Source organism: Lolium rigidum, chromosome 1, assembly GCF_022539505.1.
Source record: "Lolium rigidum isolate FL_2022 chromosome 1, APGP_CSIRO_Lrig_0.1, whole genome shotgun sequence".
In the NCBI taxonomy this organism is placed as follows: Eukaryota; Viridiplantae; Streptophyta; class Magnoliopsida; order Poales; family Poaceae; genus Lolium; species Lolium rigidum.
In genome coordinates, this window is record NC_061508.1 from 267,045,454 (window position 1) to 267,064,073 (window position 18,620).

The 18,620-nt window shown below is 44.2% G+C and overlaps 1 protein-coding gene across 1 annotated transcript; it reads right to left on the minus strand.

Moving 5' to 3' along the window:
- Positions 1-5,607: 5,607 nt before the first annotated feature.
- LOC124693614 (SPX and EXS domain-containing protein 5-like) lies at positions 5,608-10,516 on the minus strand. Its single transcript, XM_047227096.1, has 14 exons — positions 10,356-10,516; positions 10,086-10,212; positions 9,422-9,460; positions 9,247-9,339; positions 9,019-9,135; positions 8,325-8,420; positions 7,644-7,757; positions 7,416-7,469; positions 6,947-6,994; positions 6,648-6,798; positions 6,334-6,499; positions 6,184-6,253; positions 5,852-6,100; positions 5,608-5,738 (listed from the first exon to the last, which is right to left on the minus strand). Exons 2-14 carry the CDS (start codon positions 10,149-10,151, stop codon positions 5,703-5,705), a joined length of 1,299 nt encoding a protein of 432 aa, XP_047083052.1. The 5' UTR covers positions 10,152-10,212; positions 10,356-10,516; the 3' UTR covers positions 5,608-5,702.
- Positions 10,517-18,620: the final 8,104 nt, after the last annotated feature.

An 18,620-nucleotide genomic window follows, 5' to 3' on the forward strand; every position in this document is an offset into this window, starting at 1 on the left:
CGTGTGAATAGATAGCAGATTGGAGCGTATGCGAATCGTATAGAACTAGGTGGACCCTTGCCGGAGAGGTAAACGGATACTTCACGGGTGCATTGGTAGTCCATGTTCCGTCCATATTAATTCCTTGCAAAATTGTGTACTAGTGGTACATGAAGCGTGTCTCCAGTCCTTGCAAAATCGGGTACAAGATACAACTAAATTATTTTTTTGCGGGGTGGAACATAACTAAATTCAACTAAAAAACAGTCTGGGTCATATTTCTTTTTGCAAAAAATATTTCAATCTATTTCATGAGTTCACAAAAGTACAAAGTACCCCTAACATAATAAAAAAATTACATTGAGGTCCTTCGAGCACCTAACAACAACTAATGCTGCCAGAGCGACTAGCCGATGCGCCGATGTTGCCGCTCCCTTACCGGAGCCAGCGTGACGATGTTGACGATAGTCAGGAAGTCTTCGTGTACGTGTCCCTAAAGACCACCGCTCCAGTAGCCGAAGTCGCCGCCATTGAACCGTTGAATTGATCCAAATCTTCTAACACCAAACCTCTAATACGCGTAGAATGAACGAGATCCACCACTCCATGGAAGCGGCGACCGGACGAATCCCCGCACTCCTCAACGTCGCAGCGAGATCGCCGCCGACCGGGTGGACGAGGAGGCAGCGAATACCTTATTCTTATCTCGCACAACGCCGCCATAGTCACCCATAGCGACGATGCCAGTTAACCAAACTCTAGTTTTAGGGACCTTAAATAGTGCCAGGCGCAGGTCCGAGGTCCCAAGCCCTTCCCACCACCGGAGCGGCTAGCATAGGAGGCGGGTACCCATCGATTCCCGGTCGTAGACGGCAAGAACAAAGCAGCTGCCTAGTGGCGGCTGCTAAGGTTTCCACCCTAGCTCCCGCCTCAGTTTTTTTTTTACGGGAGGGACGGAATCAGGAGTCGGTTTTAATGTGCGCGTCTTGAAAACAGTCTAGGTCATAAATTCAACTAGAAAAAGTCTAGGTAATAAAAAAAAGTCTTTTTTTAGGTCCATGCAAAAAAAAAGTCTAGGACAAGGACTAAAAATCTATTTCTTCCGTTTAAAAATAGGTGTCTTAACTTTTTCTAGATACGGATGTATCTATAACTGAGATGTGCCTAGATACATCAATATCTAGATAAAATTAAGACATCTATTTTTAGACGAAGGGAGTAATTACTATTGCATCCTTTATTTATGTTCTATTCTGTACAAAGATTGGAAGAACATCAAATACAAATTGCACGACATGACGAACAAAAATAATCTGCACATACGCAAAAAATCCGCATTTTAGAGAAAGAACAAGGTCCTAAGTCCCGTAGAGCGTGAATGCGGTGAAGGTGGAAGAATAGAACGGTCCAGAAATCAACTCGCGTTTGTACCGTGGAGGAAGAAACGGCAGCTCAGCAGTTGTATCTCTGCAGACGTAGGCCAGGCCGCTGTACCGAACATCATCTCAATCTAAAATACAGCAGAAAATACACGGAAGTGAGGGCACCTGGCTGAATGCCATTGGTCCTTACAGCGGGAGCAGCTACACCCGGGATCAGATAGGCATTTTCGAATATTTTAGGCCAAATTAGTCAGTTGAAACAAATATAAATGCCTCTATCAGCGACATGATAATTGTAAGAGCCAGTTGTATTTTTCATAATTTCAGCCTTCTCCGTAGCCGGATCCAAGTGGGCCAGGCAGGGCATGTCTCTGTACTCCTCATAGGTTTGCGGAGCGCGGGATCCGCCAGCAGTGACCTCGGAGGTATGCTGCTGACCCCTGCCGGCTCCGCCTCCACGTCCGCGTCCTCTTCCGCCTCCTGGACCTCCGCGTTGGAACGCCATGGCGACCATGTCGGATCCGCCACTCTTCTGGTCATCAGGGTTTTTGCGTTTGTGGCCGCTGTTGTTACCGTTATCACGGTTCTTCTTTTGTTGGTGCGGGGAATTCGTTGTAGCTGCGATATCACCGCCTGCGTCGTCATCGGCGGCGGTGTGATCATCGGCAATGGAGATTATCTCGTCCAAAGTCGGTTTGTTGGCGTTAGCCAAACATGTAAGCTTATGCCTCGGCAGTCCTCCTCTCTGCAGTCCCCCAATGAAGGCGTACATGGCGGTGGTGTGGTCGATGTTCTCGCACTCGTTCTCGCATGCCAACCATCGTGTGAGGAAGTTTCTTGAGGTTTCTCCCTTCTTCGGATACAAGCTTGTAAGTCGCTTGCTGTGGCGGGTCTTTTGTAGGTGCCTCCGAAGTGTTTCTCGAAAGCGGTCTTCGGGTCGAACCAGACAAAAGATGGAGTTTTTCTCGAGGTCACTGAGCCAGATCCGGGCTGGTCCTACAAGGTACAAGCTGGAGCATGCGGCGGGCGATATTAGGGGTTCCTCCGGCGAAGGTTCTCGCATTGTAGTAATCCTCGATCCAGGTATCCGGCCTTTCGGTGCCATCATAATGCTTCGGGTTTCCGGGTAACTTGAGGGAGCTCCTTGGCTTTGGTTCCTCTCGAATCATCCTGCCAAAGCACTTCGGTCCGATGTAGTCGGTTCTGTATTCGTTGAGGCGTTCCCGCGCGTCGCGTGAGCCGTGTCGGGGGGACTGTGAGCGAGAGCGAGATCTCCGGCCACCGCCTCCGCCTCCACCTCCGCCGCCACCGCTAGGTGGTGGTGAGGGAGACCTGCGAGGGGGCCGATCCGACCTTCTGCTTCCGCCTGCAGATTCTCCCCGGCCCTCCCGGTGCTGGCTCCGGCTCCTGTGGCTGCCTTCGCGTTGACGCTGGCTGCCCTGGTCGTTCCGGCTCCGGCGGGGCTCCGGGTCGCGCTCCTCATTCCGGCTCCTCCTAGGCTCGGGCTCACGATCATTGTTCTGATTCCGGCGAGGCTCCGGCGTGCGCTCCCTGTTCCGGTTTCCGGAAGGCATCACGATGTCGCGGATAATAATTCCACCATGCCCTTGAGGCCCGGTGTTTCCGGCTGGACTACGGCGACGAGGGGACGCGGGTAACCATTAGGCGGAGGAGAGGCGTTGCGGTACTTGTCTCGTCCGAGTACATTGCATCCTTTCCCTTTCTCGGATCCGACGGGGCGTCTTTGATGGTACGGGGATCGGATTTGGGTGTTCCACGGCTTTCCTTCTGCGTTCCGAGGATCCGGTTCGCGACTCGTCATCTCGGCGGCGATTGTTGCGGGCGTCCTTCCGCGCGGTGGAGACGCAATGCTCCGGGTTGGATTCCAATTTGCGCGAAGTATCCGCCTTGCTCTGCTGTTTAACCGTCGAAGCGACGAGCGTGCGCAAGTAGTTGATGTCAACCTCCTCGTCACTTTTCTTCGAGAATTTCTGCAGCTTTTGCCAAATTGTCCTTTGGGGTAGCGAGCGGCTGCTGTTCGGCGGGGGTTGCGAAATTGATCCTGCGGGGAGGGATTGCTTCTCTGACGATTCTATCAGCCTCCGCTTGTGCGTAGGTCATTTTCACCTCCCACTCCGCTCTCATACTCTTGACTTGCTCGAGCGTTGCGGTGACTTCGCGATCCTGTCTTTCAAAGCGATCCATGATCAGTGCAGCTTCTTCCCTCTCATCCAATATAGCGAGCTGCGGTGTTGGCAAACTTTTAGGCGTGGCCGGCATCTCCTTTCTGGTGGCCTCTAAAGCCTCCGGATCTCGCGGCATCGCCGGGAGTTATTGGCTTGTTGAGGACGTCGACTTTGCGACCAAATCCATGCGTGCTTGTGCAACTATCTCTTCGGGCGACGGAGAGGCTCTCCGAGGAAGGATCCCTACGGGGCCGTTCCCGCGACATCGGAGATCCATGGCGAGATGGGCTGGGGGTCGGATTGAGTGTCCGCCGCTTCGGATCCGTCTTCTCCAAGCGGCCGCTACGGTTGCAAGTACACGCTTAGGGCTGGGCGGAGTCGACTTCGGGCTGGTCGGCCGAAACCATACTCCCTAGCTTGCGGACGAAGTCATCGGATTCCATGGACGGGAGTCTCCGGAAATTGGGCTCAGATTACCCAAAATCGATTCTTCGGCCGGAGTCTCGCTTTCTCCGACAGCCTCCTGGCGATCCGGAGCGGCGTTGTTTTCCGGGGCCTCGACCCGCACGGGACCAGCTCCGACTTCATGAGGGGCGGTTCCGGCGGTATGGGCCAAGAAGTGTACGAAGTGACACCTTTGCTTCTCTAACACCCGGAAGACCCGGGCGGATGCACGTTGGTCTTCCACCGTTACTTCCCGCTCGGGGGCGGATTGGGTGGGTTTTGATTTTTCCGGATCTAAGGCGGAATCTTCGCTAGGAAGTTCCAGCGTCTCGGATCGGATCTTCGCGGCTCGCGTCCCGCTCGGCGGCGGTCGCGTCGGCGCTACTTACCGGTGGGTTTCCGTCGGAATCGACGGTTTCCCCGATGAAGATGTGTATGCCGCCAATCGGGACGATGGAGAGCTTGACGGGGTCGGTTTTAGCCGGAATCCAACACTCATCCGGAGGGACGATCGGCAGATTTCCGGCGTAAAGGACACGCCCCACGGCGATGGTGTCGTCGTAGCTTCCCATGGCGGAACCCTCCCGGTTCCGGCCTCCGGACGCCGCTGGCCCCACGGTGGGCGCCAAGCGTCGTTGCCTAATCGACGGTACCTCGGAGGAGGGATCCTCACGAGGGGAGAAGAAGTAGGGGCCATAGGGCGGAGTGCACACGGGACGGTGGTACGCGAGTTACCCAGCCTCGGAACACCCGCACGATGACGGGGCCCTACTCGCTGCTTGTCCGGAATTATCCGGGCGCTTTCGCGTTGTTACAATGAGTTGTGGTTGTGCCTCTAGGGCTCCCGGGATCCGGCTTATAAAGGCGCACGGATCTAGGGTTTACATGGAGAGTCCTAGCCGGATTACAGATAGCCTAACTACGGTACAATATCTTGCCGTGCACGTCACGGATCCGCCTTCCATACACGTCGTACCGGATCCGGGTTCCTCATGGGCCTCCATGGATCCGGGTTACTCCTATGTCGGTACGGATCCGGCCTGCTGATCCTGGGCTGGACTTCTTCCTTCATGATCAACAGCAACTGGGCCGCCCGATGGGCCACATGCCTCATCACCGTCTGTGGGCCACCCGGGCTTGCCGGATCTAGGCACTGTCGATGGTACACCTATGAAGTATACCCACAACACATTGACACGATTCCACCATTCTGGGACTGAATGGTGATGGCACTGTTTCAGAGGGCACAGCAATAACATGATAAACAAGGCGGTATGGGGTTCTCTTTCATATTGGCAATATTTTGCACGGATGATTATCACCAAACACTCAACCCAGAAGACATGAATTAACTCGGTGCAGGTAGATCATCTTTTACTCGTACTAGCGACACATTTGTTGGATCTGGATAGTGTAGCTGCAACATTTTAAGTTGGAAAAAAAAATGCAACTGCTCCTGTTGCAGTTGTGCACAAGCAAAGCACAAGCTGTTGTATTGCACAGGACGGCGACGGATACATCTGAACAGCTGCAACGCAGGGTGAAAATAAACCCAAGCATACAGCAGCAAACTCATGCCAATGTGAACAAAGGTGCGCCTAAATTATGACGCAACATTTCGAAAATTCCAGCATTACTATTATTATTAATTCATGTGTCAACAGACACCTCTCAAGAGGATTACATGCCTAGTGCCAACAGTATCAATTTCCTACATATCTATCGTGTATCCCTCGTCTTCAGAGCTCTACAAACAAAACAGAACGTGTGACCTAAAATCGGCTGTAAGCCTGTAAAGGGTCACATGAAAGAATATGATGAATGAGATTCACAAACTCATAACGCTCCAGCTATTCATACCGTGTGACTACTAGACTCCAGTAGCCTGTCTGCTTCTGAAGGCATATCAGAGGACATCTCAAAATTTTGCTTGGCTGTCATCTTGTTCCACTCATTCTCGACACGGAAAAAGACCCACTGAAATCGCCTCAGCATTTCCAAAGCTGTTATCGCAAAAACTGTGAGGTAGTTGTGCCGAAGATGCGACGACAGCTTGTATGTCCATGTACAGCGGAGAACGAGATTGCTGCCTAACACCCAGTAGTACACCTGTAGAGCAATCACAACAGGATTAGTAAAAAAACATATCAAGGTAGGCAGCTTACACCATCTACACATATTCAAGACTATACCCAGCTCCGCCCATAAAGAAGATTTGTCCATGTACTTGGGCTTTTGAACATGAAAATCCTGGTTAAAATGCTGTGGGCACAGAGAAAAGCTCATTAGCAGCAGTGTAAACACATGTTGGAATATAAAATACTTTTAGTAAAGACAGGCACCTCAGATCCCAATCACGCTTTATATCCCAATAGAAGGAGTATAGAGAATTTATGACACCCGAAATAAGCCAGAGGGGGCGGTAAAAGCTAACCCACTGTTCAGCGAATACATGATACTTGAGTGCGGATAAGAAAATCACCGGGACTGCTGTCGAGTACTTGAGTGCTGGATTTGAGACAAAATTAGTGGGGAACATTCCAAACAGGTATAAAAATATACAACCACAAATCTTTATCTTACATTTTAAACATTCAATTCATCTAGTAAAGTGAAATAAATGAACAATCAGAGCTGATGTATGGTGAGTACATACCATTCAGAAGACAACTCTTCTCCTTTGTATCTTTGTACTGTCGAAGACATTGGAAGAAACGGCACAAATAAGGGAGCACGAGAACTAGAGGAATAGCTACAGAGTGGCTACCACAAATCGAATCGGCTTCAAACCAAGCGATTGTCGCCACCTGTAAAATTCCAAAACAATAATATGGACATTATAGAGGAAGAAGATGAATTCTAGCAATAACTTACTAAATAAAGCATTACCATGTTATTTGCCAATAATATGGAGAATGCTTATGAGCATAGTAAAAGGGAAATAAAGAAATTAACCTGACGATTGACCATGCGACAAACTGAACGTTCCAAATCTGAGAACACCTGTCAGAAATGCAAGAATTGAACAACATTGCTACAAATGTCAAATTTAAAAATGTCAACATAGGACAACAAGCTAGAAACAGTTCTCTACAAAACTCAGCAATAGCATGCACCATACATTCAAATAGATCACATTGTTTCCTAAAAATCATACTACGATATAGCCAAGACAAGAAACAGAGAATCATATACTCCCTCCGCGCTAAAATAAGTCTCAACTTTTTCTAGATACGGATGTATCTATAACTAATATGGTTCTAGATAAAAGTGACACTTATTTTAGAACAGAGGTAGTAGTATTAAACTGAACAAATGCGGTACTATATCCAACAGTACATTTTCTTTGTCGGGATCTATGTCCAACAGTGATAAGCTAAGCAAAACAATCCACAATCCATACTGCATATAAATTAGTGGATACCTTTGACATGGATGTAAAGATATCAGCCAAAAAGAAGTCGGGGAATGTGATTGCCTGCAGATAAGGGCGCGGGAATTATTTAAGTTCATTTGAGACGACTGCTGGCTCCACAGGAAGCAGTAAGCACAATCATATGATACCACAATGAAACGTAGCATACTGCTTTGCTTCTAGCATGGCAGAAAGCAAAACCTAAGGTACATGGTAAAGACAATTTTAGCAACTTACTTGTAATGGAAGTAGTATACGCAACATGGTCCTCAGAAAGTAAAAACGTGAGGACAAGTAAAACATATCAAAAGGAGAAAGGAGGATTATCAGAAGGATAGCATACAAAAATACCTGCAAAGAAGCAGAAAGATACGTCAATTTCACGACGGTTGATTTAAAAAGTATTGCATCGCTACAGAATACGGAGAACACATGGCATGGTATTTTGTTTTCAGTTTGACGAGGTAGCAAGTGGACGAAACCTCTGATTCACTCCACTATTACAAGCGGACAACAATATGTGGACATGTATATTAATTGTTTTTGAGAGTAGATGTATATTATTTTTCTTGCAAATATACTGTTCTAAAATGGACCTTTCAATTGATATGATTCGGGAAAGAGATTCAACTTTAATTAACAGTAGACTGTGTGAAGTGAACATTGAAGTGCTACGCTAAAAAATCATATAAGACTATCGCTCAGATCTTCAATTATGACATAATGCAAGTTCCAAATTATTAATCAATGCTGCATATAAAGTAAGACCCATAGTAAGTAGGACACTAATTTTAGTGTGCCAACAATATTATAGCTCTGGGTTTAATATTCCTGCACACTATAGAGGCCAAAAGATCCCACAAACTCAAGCATACAAGAAAGCAAGGAATGAACGACTAAATGAGCTGGATATTACACTGGTTGAGATGCAGCAAGCAATACTTCCCCATGTGAGTACAGATATAGGTAAGCTGTCATACTTGTGGGAACAATTAAAGTAAGCCATGTAGCAGACTGTCAATCAAACAAAAAAATGTTACTTTGGCAGAATACTACATCAGATTTAAGAAATATGAGAATTCATACAACATAACATTAACAAAAAATAACATGGATGAATGTACAAAAGATAAAATTAAAACATATCTAGCACAAAAGATCACGATTCAGGTGCAAAAAAAAAAGAGCCAGGTAAATAAAAAAAAAGGCAACTCCACCACTTACAATAGAATGCAACATGCACATATTATTCACAAGAATAATTATATGAATGTGGCATGCTGATTGTGAAACTACAGGCATTATCTACAAGAATGGTTGCACTGCGGAAAAAAATGGACTGGCAACTAAATGAAATGTCGTGGACTTGTGGAAGTTAAAATTAGTACAAACATGGTGCAGACACGTTTTGGAAATACCAGACATTGTCGCAAATCGCAACAATGATATGGGTATATGGTGCATAGATCAGAATGTATGCAGCAGATTTCCTATGGAATCACTAGTTCAATGGATAGCAATGTCAGTTTAAATGCACTAAATAGGAAAACTAACTTTGGCAGCATTTCAAAATGCAAATGCAAATGCAATCAAGAGAGATAGATAGGCATACCCTCCAAATTTCTCGGTGTGATAGATGTGTTTGCGCAAGATCAAATACTTTTACATAATTCACTGACGATTGTGCAAAGACCCACAAGTTTACTCCCCATAACCAAATCATCAATGCCTAGAATAAGAACACTAAGCACAGTTACATAGATGCACAAGGAGGAGATTATTTTCTGTCTTAGCAGGTATTTATGTTGAGCATGTTAGACATGCAGTAATAAAAACTCACCACAAGAAGGAGAGGATTGTAGTATAAGAACGCCTCATAAAGAAATAAGTCCCGCAGATCAGCACTCATTCTCATAACTGAGTCCCACCCTATCTGTAATTCCAAGAGAACCAATTACCAAACAATCAGTTCATGCATACGAAAAAGGTCAGAGACAGATAATATAGAGACCAACCTTGCAACAGCAGAAACCCCAGAGGAGAAACAATACAACCTGGAAAAAAATGACAGGTTGATAAGCAACTTGACAGGTAAAATCCAGGCCAGACAGATGTGAAATCAATAGAATATTTTGGTACAATAGGTTAGTTTTATAGAGAGGAACAGATACGATAGAATATTTTGGTAAGTAAAATTACTAAGGCATGTACATGTATTTGAGCCTCTTGGAGGAAATTCAATACTAATAAATATTTGAAGAAAACAAGCAGCAGCTTGAACAGGACAATGACAATGTTCAAAAGGCTATACCATCAACTGTAACAGACTCGTCAGGCATTTTGTCAAGCATGATGGCGCATTATAGACTAACAGAGAGCTGGGAATGGCATGAGATTGAGTACCATTTGCAAAGGTTCGCATATTCAATGCAGTGAAAAGATAGAAACACCAGATGTGATGGGCATGGGCTTATCAAATTTTTGCATCTATTTCTCAACTTTGCATTCTAACCATGATGAACCTGAGATATCCATAACTCTAGACGATTCTTCCAAAAGAGGTACTAATTCACCCATTTTCAGGAGCAGAGGTACATTACACAATAGGCTTAGAAGTTAGAACTAATATACACTGCACAGCACAATAGAGGAAAAGAAGGGGTTGAAAGGACAACCTACCTTAAACCGCCAAAGAAACAGCGGCGAAGGCATGCCGACAACCGCAGGTACGGACGCGCCCTTCATCTCGCCGGCGACCCCGGGTCTCTGCACGCGCAGGCGTGGCGCCTGCGTCTCCGCAGAAACCCTGCATGCGCATAGATCAATCACAGCCCATCAGCAAACATGCGACGAAATCCGGAGCAGCCAAGAAACGGACGAGCACGGGTCAGAAGGGAGCGGGATCTCGCCGCTCTCCGACGAGCCAGAGGCGGTGCCGCGGTGGCTTACCGGGAGGCAGCGGCCCGGATCTCCACTTGGGCAGGGGAGGAGCCGCCGTCGAGGACGGTGGAGTGGTCGGGGCACTAGGCAAGCCCGCAGCTCAGTGCCGCCGGCTCGCGGGGGAGGAAGACGTGGAGCAGAATCGTCAGGGCCCAACCGAATCTGAACGAATTTCGATCGGAAAGCTGACGAATGGCTCAGCTGGGACCTGAGAAGGATCAGCCGGATCTGAGGCGGCCGCTCCGGCGTTGCCGTCAGCCGCTCCAGCAACAGATGGAGAGATCCGGGAGGTCGCCGGTCGCCTTCAACCGTGCAACTGAGCCAGCAACACACAGAGGAAAACCTGGATGGACAACGACACACGACGGGTTACGTCAAAAAAAAAATGACACACGACTGGCACGAATCTCAAAGCATGTACTCCGTGCTACTCCGTCCTATGTATACCTGGGCATAGTTTGGGCCGGGTCGGGCTTCGGGCCGGGCCTAACAACGCCCGACGCAAAAAAAAACCTAGGCCCAAGCCTGGCCCGGCCTGATCATTAGGTCTAGAATTTCAGCCCAAGCCCGACCCATCACAATAAGTACCCATCGGGCTTCGGGCCTCGGGCCGGGCCTCTTCCTTATTTGCACATTTCTCAAGCTCAGGGAGAACGCTGGCGAATCAATAAACCGGTCAACCAAACTAGACAGCCGATGAAAAGTATGATTGATACGTCTCAAACGTATCTATAATTTTTTATGTTCCATGCTACTTTTATGATGATACTCACATGTTTTATACACATTATACGTCATTATTATGCATTTTACGGCACTAACCTATTGACGAGATGCCGAAAAGCCAATTGTTGTTTTCTGCTGTTTTTGGTTTCAGAAATCCTAGTAAGGAAATATTCTCGGAATTGGACGAAATCAACGCCCAGGGTCCTATTTTTCCACGAAGCTTTCAGAAGTCCGAAGAGGAAACGAAGTGGGGCCACGAGGTGGCCACACAACAGGGCGGCGCGGCCCAAGCCGGGCCGGCCTACTGTGTGGGCCCCTCGTGACGCCTCTTGACCTGCCCTTCCGCCTACTTAAAGTCTTCGTCGCGAAACCCCCAGTACCGAGAGCCACGATACGGAAAACCTTCCAGAGACGCCGCCGCCGCCAATCCCATCTCGGGGGATTCGGGAGATCGCCTCCGGCACCCTCGCCGGAGAGGGGAATCATCTCCCGGAGGTCTCTTCATCGCCATGATCGCCTCCGGATCGATGTGTGAGTAGTTCACCCCTGGACTATGGGTCCATAGCAGTAGCTAGATGGTTCTCTTCTCCTCATTGTGCTATCATGTTAGATCTTGTGAGCTGCCTATCATGATCAAGATCATCTATTTGTAATGCTACATGTTGTGTTTGTTGGGATCCGATGAATATTGAATACTATGTCAAGTTGATTATCAATCTATCATATATGTTATTTATGTTCTTGCATGCTCTCTGTTGCTAGTAGAGGCTCTGGCCAAGTTGATACTGAAGGAGATATGCCCTAGAGGCAATAATAAAGTGGTTATTATTTATATCTTTATGTTTATGATAAATGTTTATATATCATGCTATAATTGTATTAACCGAAACATTAGTACATGTGTGATATGTAGACAAACAAAGAGTCCCTAGTATGCCTCTTAACTAGCTTGTTGATTAATGGATGATTAGTTTCATAATCATGAACATTGGATGTTATTAATAACAAGGTTATATCATTGTATGAATGATGTAATGGACACACCCAATTAAGCGTAGCATAAGATCTCGTCATTAAGTTATTTGCTATAAGCTTTCGATACATAGTTACCTAGTCCTTATGACCATGTGATCATGTAAATCACTTATACCGGAAAGGTACTTTGATTACATCAAATGCCACTGCGTAAATGGGTGGTTATAAGGTGGGATTAAGTATCCGGAAAGTATGAGCTGAGGCATATGGATCAACAGTGGGATTTGTCCATCCCGATGACGGATAGATATACTCTGGGCCCTCTCGGTGGAATGTCGTCTAATGTCTTGCAAGCATATGAATAAGTTCATAACAGACCACATACCACGGTACGAGTAAAGAGTACTTGTCGGGAGACGAGGATGAACAAGGTATAGAGTGATACCGAAGATCAAACCTCGGACAAGTAAAATATCGCGTGACAAAGGGAATTGGTATCGTATGTGAATGGTTCATTCGATCACTAAAGTCATCGTTGAATATGTGGGAGCCATTATGGATCTCCAGATCCCGCTATTGGTTATTGGTCGGAGTGAGTACTCAACCATGTCCGCATAGTTCACGAACCGTAGGGTGACACACTTAAAGTTGGATGTTGAAATGGTACAACTTGAATATGGAATGGAGTTCGAATATTTGTTCGGAGTCCCGGATGAGATCCCGGACATCACGAGGAGTTCCGGAATGGTCCGGAGAATAAGATTCATATATAGGAAGTCATATTCCAAGTTTGGAAATGATCCGGTGCATTTATGGCAGGTTCTAGAAGGTTCTAGAAAAGTCCGGAAGAAATCACCATGGAAAGTAGAGTCCCGGAGGGACTCCACCTTGCATGACCAGCCAACCCTAAAGGGGAGGAGTCCAAGGTGGACTCCCCTAGGGTGGCCGGCCAACCCACCTCAAGGAAAGGTGGGAGTCCCACCTTGGGTAGGACTCCCTCCTTGAGTAGGTTTCCCACATATGGGAGGTTTTAGTGTTGGGGTCTTATTCGAAGACTTGGACTAGAACTCTTGGTGCTTCCACCTATATAATGAGGGGCATAGGAGAGGGGCTGACCACTTCAAGCCTCAGCCTTGGCCGCACCCCTTAGAGGGCCGGCGCCCAACCCCCCTCTCTCCCCAAACCCTAGCGGTCTCTCTCCTCCACCACATCCCGCACGCTTAAGCGAAGCTCCGCCGGATTTCTCCACCACCACCGACACCACGCCGTCGTGCCTGTCGGATTCAAGAGGAGCTACTACTTCCGCTGCCCGCTGGAACGGGGAGGTGGACGTCGTCTTCATCAACAACCGAACGTGTGACCGAGTACGGAGGTGCTGCCCGTTCGTGGCGCCGGAACCGATCGTGATCAAGATCTTCTACGCGCTTTTGCAAGCGGCAAGTGAACGTCTACCGCAGCAACAAGAGCCTCATCTTGTAGGCTTTGGAATCTCTTCAAGGGTGAGACTCGATACCCCCTCGTTGCTACCGTCTTCTAGATTGCATCTTGGCTTGGATTGCGTGTTCGCGGTAGGAAATTTTTGTTTTCTATGCAACGTTATCCTACGGTGGTATCGAGCCGTGTCTATGCATAGATGGTTGCACGAGTAGAACACAATGGTTTTGTGGGCGTTGATGCTCTTGTTATCTTTAGTTTGAGTACTTTGCATCTTTGTGGCATAGTGGGATGAAGCGGCTCGGGCTAACTTTACATGACCGCGTTCATGAGACTTGCTCCTCGTTCGACATGCAACTTGTATTGCATAAGAGGCTTTGCGGGTGTCTGTCTCTCCTACTATAGTGAAGATTCAATTTACTCTTCTATTGACAACATTAGTATCACCGTTGTGGTTCATGTTCGTAGGTAGATTAGATCTCACTCGAAAACCCTAAACCACGTAAAATATGCAAACCAAATTAGAGACGTCTAACTTGTTTTTGCAGGGTTAGGTGATGTGATATGGCCATAATGTGATGATGAATATGTATGAGATGATCATTATTGTATTGTGGCAACCGGCGAGGAGCCTTATGGTTGTCTTTAAATTTCATGTTGAGTAGTATTTCAAAGTAGTTGTAATAGTTGCTACATGAGGTGAACAACCATGAAGACGGCGCCATGAACCTTGACGCTACGCCGACGATGATGGAGATCATGCCCGTTGATGATGGAGATCATGTCCGTGCTTTAGAGATGAAGATCCAAGGCGCAAAGACAAAAGGGCCATATCATATCACATATGAACTGCATGTGATGTTAATCCTTTTATGCATCTTATTTTGCTTAGATCGCGACGGTAGCATTATAAGATGATCCCTCACATTAATATCAAGATAATAAAGTGTTCTCCCCTAAGTATACACCGTTGTACAGTTCGTCGTTTCGAAGCATCTCGTGATGATCGGATGTGATAGACTCAACGTTCACATACAACGGGTGTAAGCCATGTTGCACACGCGGAATACTTGGGTTTGCTTGACGAGCCTAGCATGTACAGACATGGCCTCGGGACAACGGAAACCGAAAGGTTGAACACGAGTCATATGGATGATATGATCAACATTTTGATGTTCACTATTGAAGCTACATCATCTCACGTGATGATCGGTTTTGGTGTAGTGGATTTGGATCGTGTACCACTTAACAACTATGGGGGATGTTGTATTAAGTGGGAGTTCATTAGTAATTAGATTAAAACATGAACTAATTATCATAAACATAGTCTGAGTAGTATTTTGAATTAATATTGTAGTATTGGCATCCGTTTTCTACCATGCGCTAGTCTTGTAATTGAGATAGAAATACTGTTAAAATCTGACAAGAAACTTTACGGATTAGTACCGTATTGTTAAAGAATCAAGAATTGATTAAGTCCTATTGCAAACTTTTAGTAAACCTCACATTGTTGATTCAAAGAGCTATGGTTTCAATTAGTACCTAAAGTTATCTTGTCTCCGTGAAACTTGAAGTTCAAATCTGTTTGAAAAGTAAGGAGCTGAAAATTTAGTTTTCAGAAATAATCAAGGTATGAGATATATGTGATATCTAAGACCTTATTGCAAGATGATAGAATATAATTTGGTGAGACTACATGAACTCATAAGTTTTATGGGAATGTACGAAGGTTGAAGACGCAAGGCGTCACAATCCTCCAACTATTGGGGCACTAACGATATTCGCATATCCATGAAGTGACCATCCTTAATATGCACCGTTGCTAAGACTCGTCGTTTCGAAGCATCACGTGATGATCGGGTGTGATAGATTCTACGTGTGCATACAACGGGTGCAAGCTAGATTTGCACATGCAAATACCAAGGTTTAAACTTTATGAGCCTAGCATGTACGGACATGGTCTCGGAAAGTTGTCATGAATTAATGGATAAAATTATGAGTGAAATTGTTCATCGTATTACAAAGTTACTAATAGTGAAATCTGGAACACTTGTCATATGATGATTAACTTCAAAATAAGAACCTCAAGGTTATTGGTATTAGACCAACAAACCTAGAAGTTATTGATGTTGAAGTGTTTTTCTGAATAATGAGGAAAGCTAAAAGAGAAACTGCAAAAGATATTTTGGCAAAAAGAAAAGAAAAGACTAGAAAGTCTAGCTCGTGTATATAAATGATATACATGTTATGGTTGTATTCCTAGTTAAGTCACACTAAGAAATTCTTGGGTATTAGTACTATATTGGTTGGTATGAAGTGTCATACAAAACAACGCAATACAAGAATACAATGGCCTAAGTGACTCGACAAGGAATATGATAGGAATGCACGCCTGGAACAAAAATAAAGTGTTATTATGTTCATCGTTGGCATTCTATCTAACCCTTAGAATTTATAATAAAGAACTTAATAATTGTTATTTTGCTCTGGTCAAATGAAAACAATGAGTTGTTTAAATTATGACATTACTCCATGTACGATGGATAAGTTATTATAAATCTTAATGGTGAAACACACATACATAACACTGACGCTAAAATGCTATAAGGCAAATGATTTGAATTCCACTTATTTGTGGAACCGCCATTTAGGTCATGTTGGAAAGGAACGCATGAAGAAACTCCATGCAAATGGATTTTTGGAGTCATTTGATTTTTTGAATCGTTTGGCGCTTGCAAATCTTTTCTAAAAGAGAATGACTAAAATACCGTTCATAGGCCAAGTTTTGAACGGGCAACTAACTTAGTGGAAACATACATGATGATGTATATGGATCACTGGGCATAGTTGTGTGCGGAAGATTCTTATACTTCATGAAAACTTCAAACAATGAATTGAGTATATATATGTGGATATATTCGATAAGGAAGAAGTTTGAAACATTTGAATGGATTCAAATAAATTTCAGCATGAAGTAGAAATCATCGTAATAGAAAAGTCAAATATCTATGATTGGATCATAGTGGAAATATTTGAATTACTAGTTTTAGCGAACATCTAAGAGAGTTATGAAATTGTTCTACAACTCACATTTCTTGGAGTATCATAGTGATGATGAAGTATCCGAGAGATGTATCCAAACCTAGTTGGGTCAATGATGAGATAAAATATTAATGCCATTATATTTTTGTGAATTATGCTTTAGAGACTACCGCTTTACACCGAATAGAGCATCATCATGATCCGTTGAAATGACATCATACGAGTTATGACATGGGTATAAACCCTAATAGTCTTTTCTTAAATTTTGGTATGCATAGCATAAGTAAATAAGTTTACAACCAAAATCGGATGAATGTCTTTGTTGGTTATCCCGGAGAATTGATTGGGAATTCTTCCCACAATGGAGACAAAGACAAAAGTGTTTGTCAATGTTTCTTATTTCCAAGAAATTGTTTCTAGCGAAGTTTTTGAGTGGGAGGACAATAGAACTTGATAAGGTTTATGAACTCTGAGCATAATGATCGGAGTAGCGCAAGATCGGAATTGGTTCCGAAGCGGCCACGCCGATCATGGCTCCTATGACTACAAAGTGTTTTAGCCATGGAGATCGAAGTACATATTGAACCTTGTAGGTATGGTTTACTTTGTGATCAAATAAATGATTTGTGGACAAAGGATTGATTTTGAACAATGATAAACCAACTACAAGCAAAGAAGTTATGATGGGCCCTGACTCCAGTTAAAATGGCCATGCACCATGAAATCCATAATAGATAAATACTTTTTGAAAGTAAATGGATCTATAGACTTAGATGAAATATCTTTGAAGAAGCTCGACTTGTTGAAAAATTGTTTACGACAAAGTTCAAAGAGTTGACTACGATAAGATTAGATCTTCCGTAGCAATGCTTATAGTCTGTGTGGATTATTCTAGTAATCACTACATATTTCTTTTATGAGATATGCTAGTAGGATGGCAAAATACATTACTTATCAGAAGTATGTATTAAAGGTGTATACAAGATACAACCAAGAGTTTTTGCTGGTCCGTGGAATACTAGATAGGTATACAAACTTCAATTGGATGAAGTAAGTATTGCGGAGTTGGAATCTTCACCAGATGAAATAGTCAAAGAGTTTTTGATTTCATCAGAGACGATGAAGAGGCTTACATTTGCAAGAAATTAAGTGGGAGCGCTAAGACACATTTATAATACTTTATGTAGGTAACATATAGTTGGTTATAAATGATGTAATTATATACTTGATTTAAAAGGTTTCATTGAGAATTAACTTCAATGAAAGGATATGGATCGAAACAAATTTAGTGTCAAGATCTATGAAGATAGATTGAAACACATAAATAAGTTTAAAGTCAAAGTACATATGATGGATATTGAAGTAGTTCAATATAGAAATATTAAGAAAATGTTCTTGTCATGTGAAGGTTTAACAAGACTTGAGTGTATCTGACACTCAATGAGTAAAAACACATGAGTGATTATAGATCACGAATAATATGTACACAATCATATATCATGTGCTATAAAGTGTTATGAGCATATACCAGAATGATTCATATGATGATCATTGGACGACAGTAAGAATATCCTTGAGTACTTTAGAAGAACTAAGGATATATATATATATATATATATATATATATATATATTTGTATGAAGAAATGACAAACAAATCGCTGTAAGGTGTTACACCGATGTTGGTTTTGTCACATATAAAATATAATTTCAATCTCAAATTAGACTAAGTGTTGTTTAAAAGGTAGCACAATGAGCTAGAAGTTGTCTATGCTAGATTTAGAAGAGTTCTAAATATTGTGACGGATTCTACAAAAGAAGGCAAAGTATGTCATTATTTTGACAATGACAAAGGATGTTAAGTCAAGAGGTTCTTTGAGAACTTGGTGCAGTTCCGACGCAGTCGAACTTTGAAGCTATATTGTGTGTGACAATATTAGTGACATATTTCAGACAACGGAATTAAGGTTCCACCAGAAGATCAAACATATTTAATGCCGACTCATTTGGAAATGAGTGATGCGTTGAGACGCAAATGAATTACAAAATACATACGTTTCTGAGCGTGTCAAATCCGTTGACTAAAAACCTCTCCCGT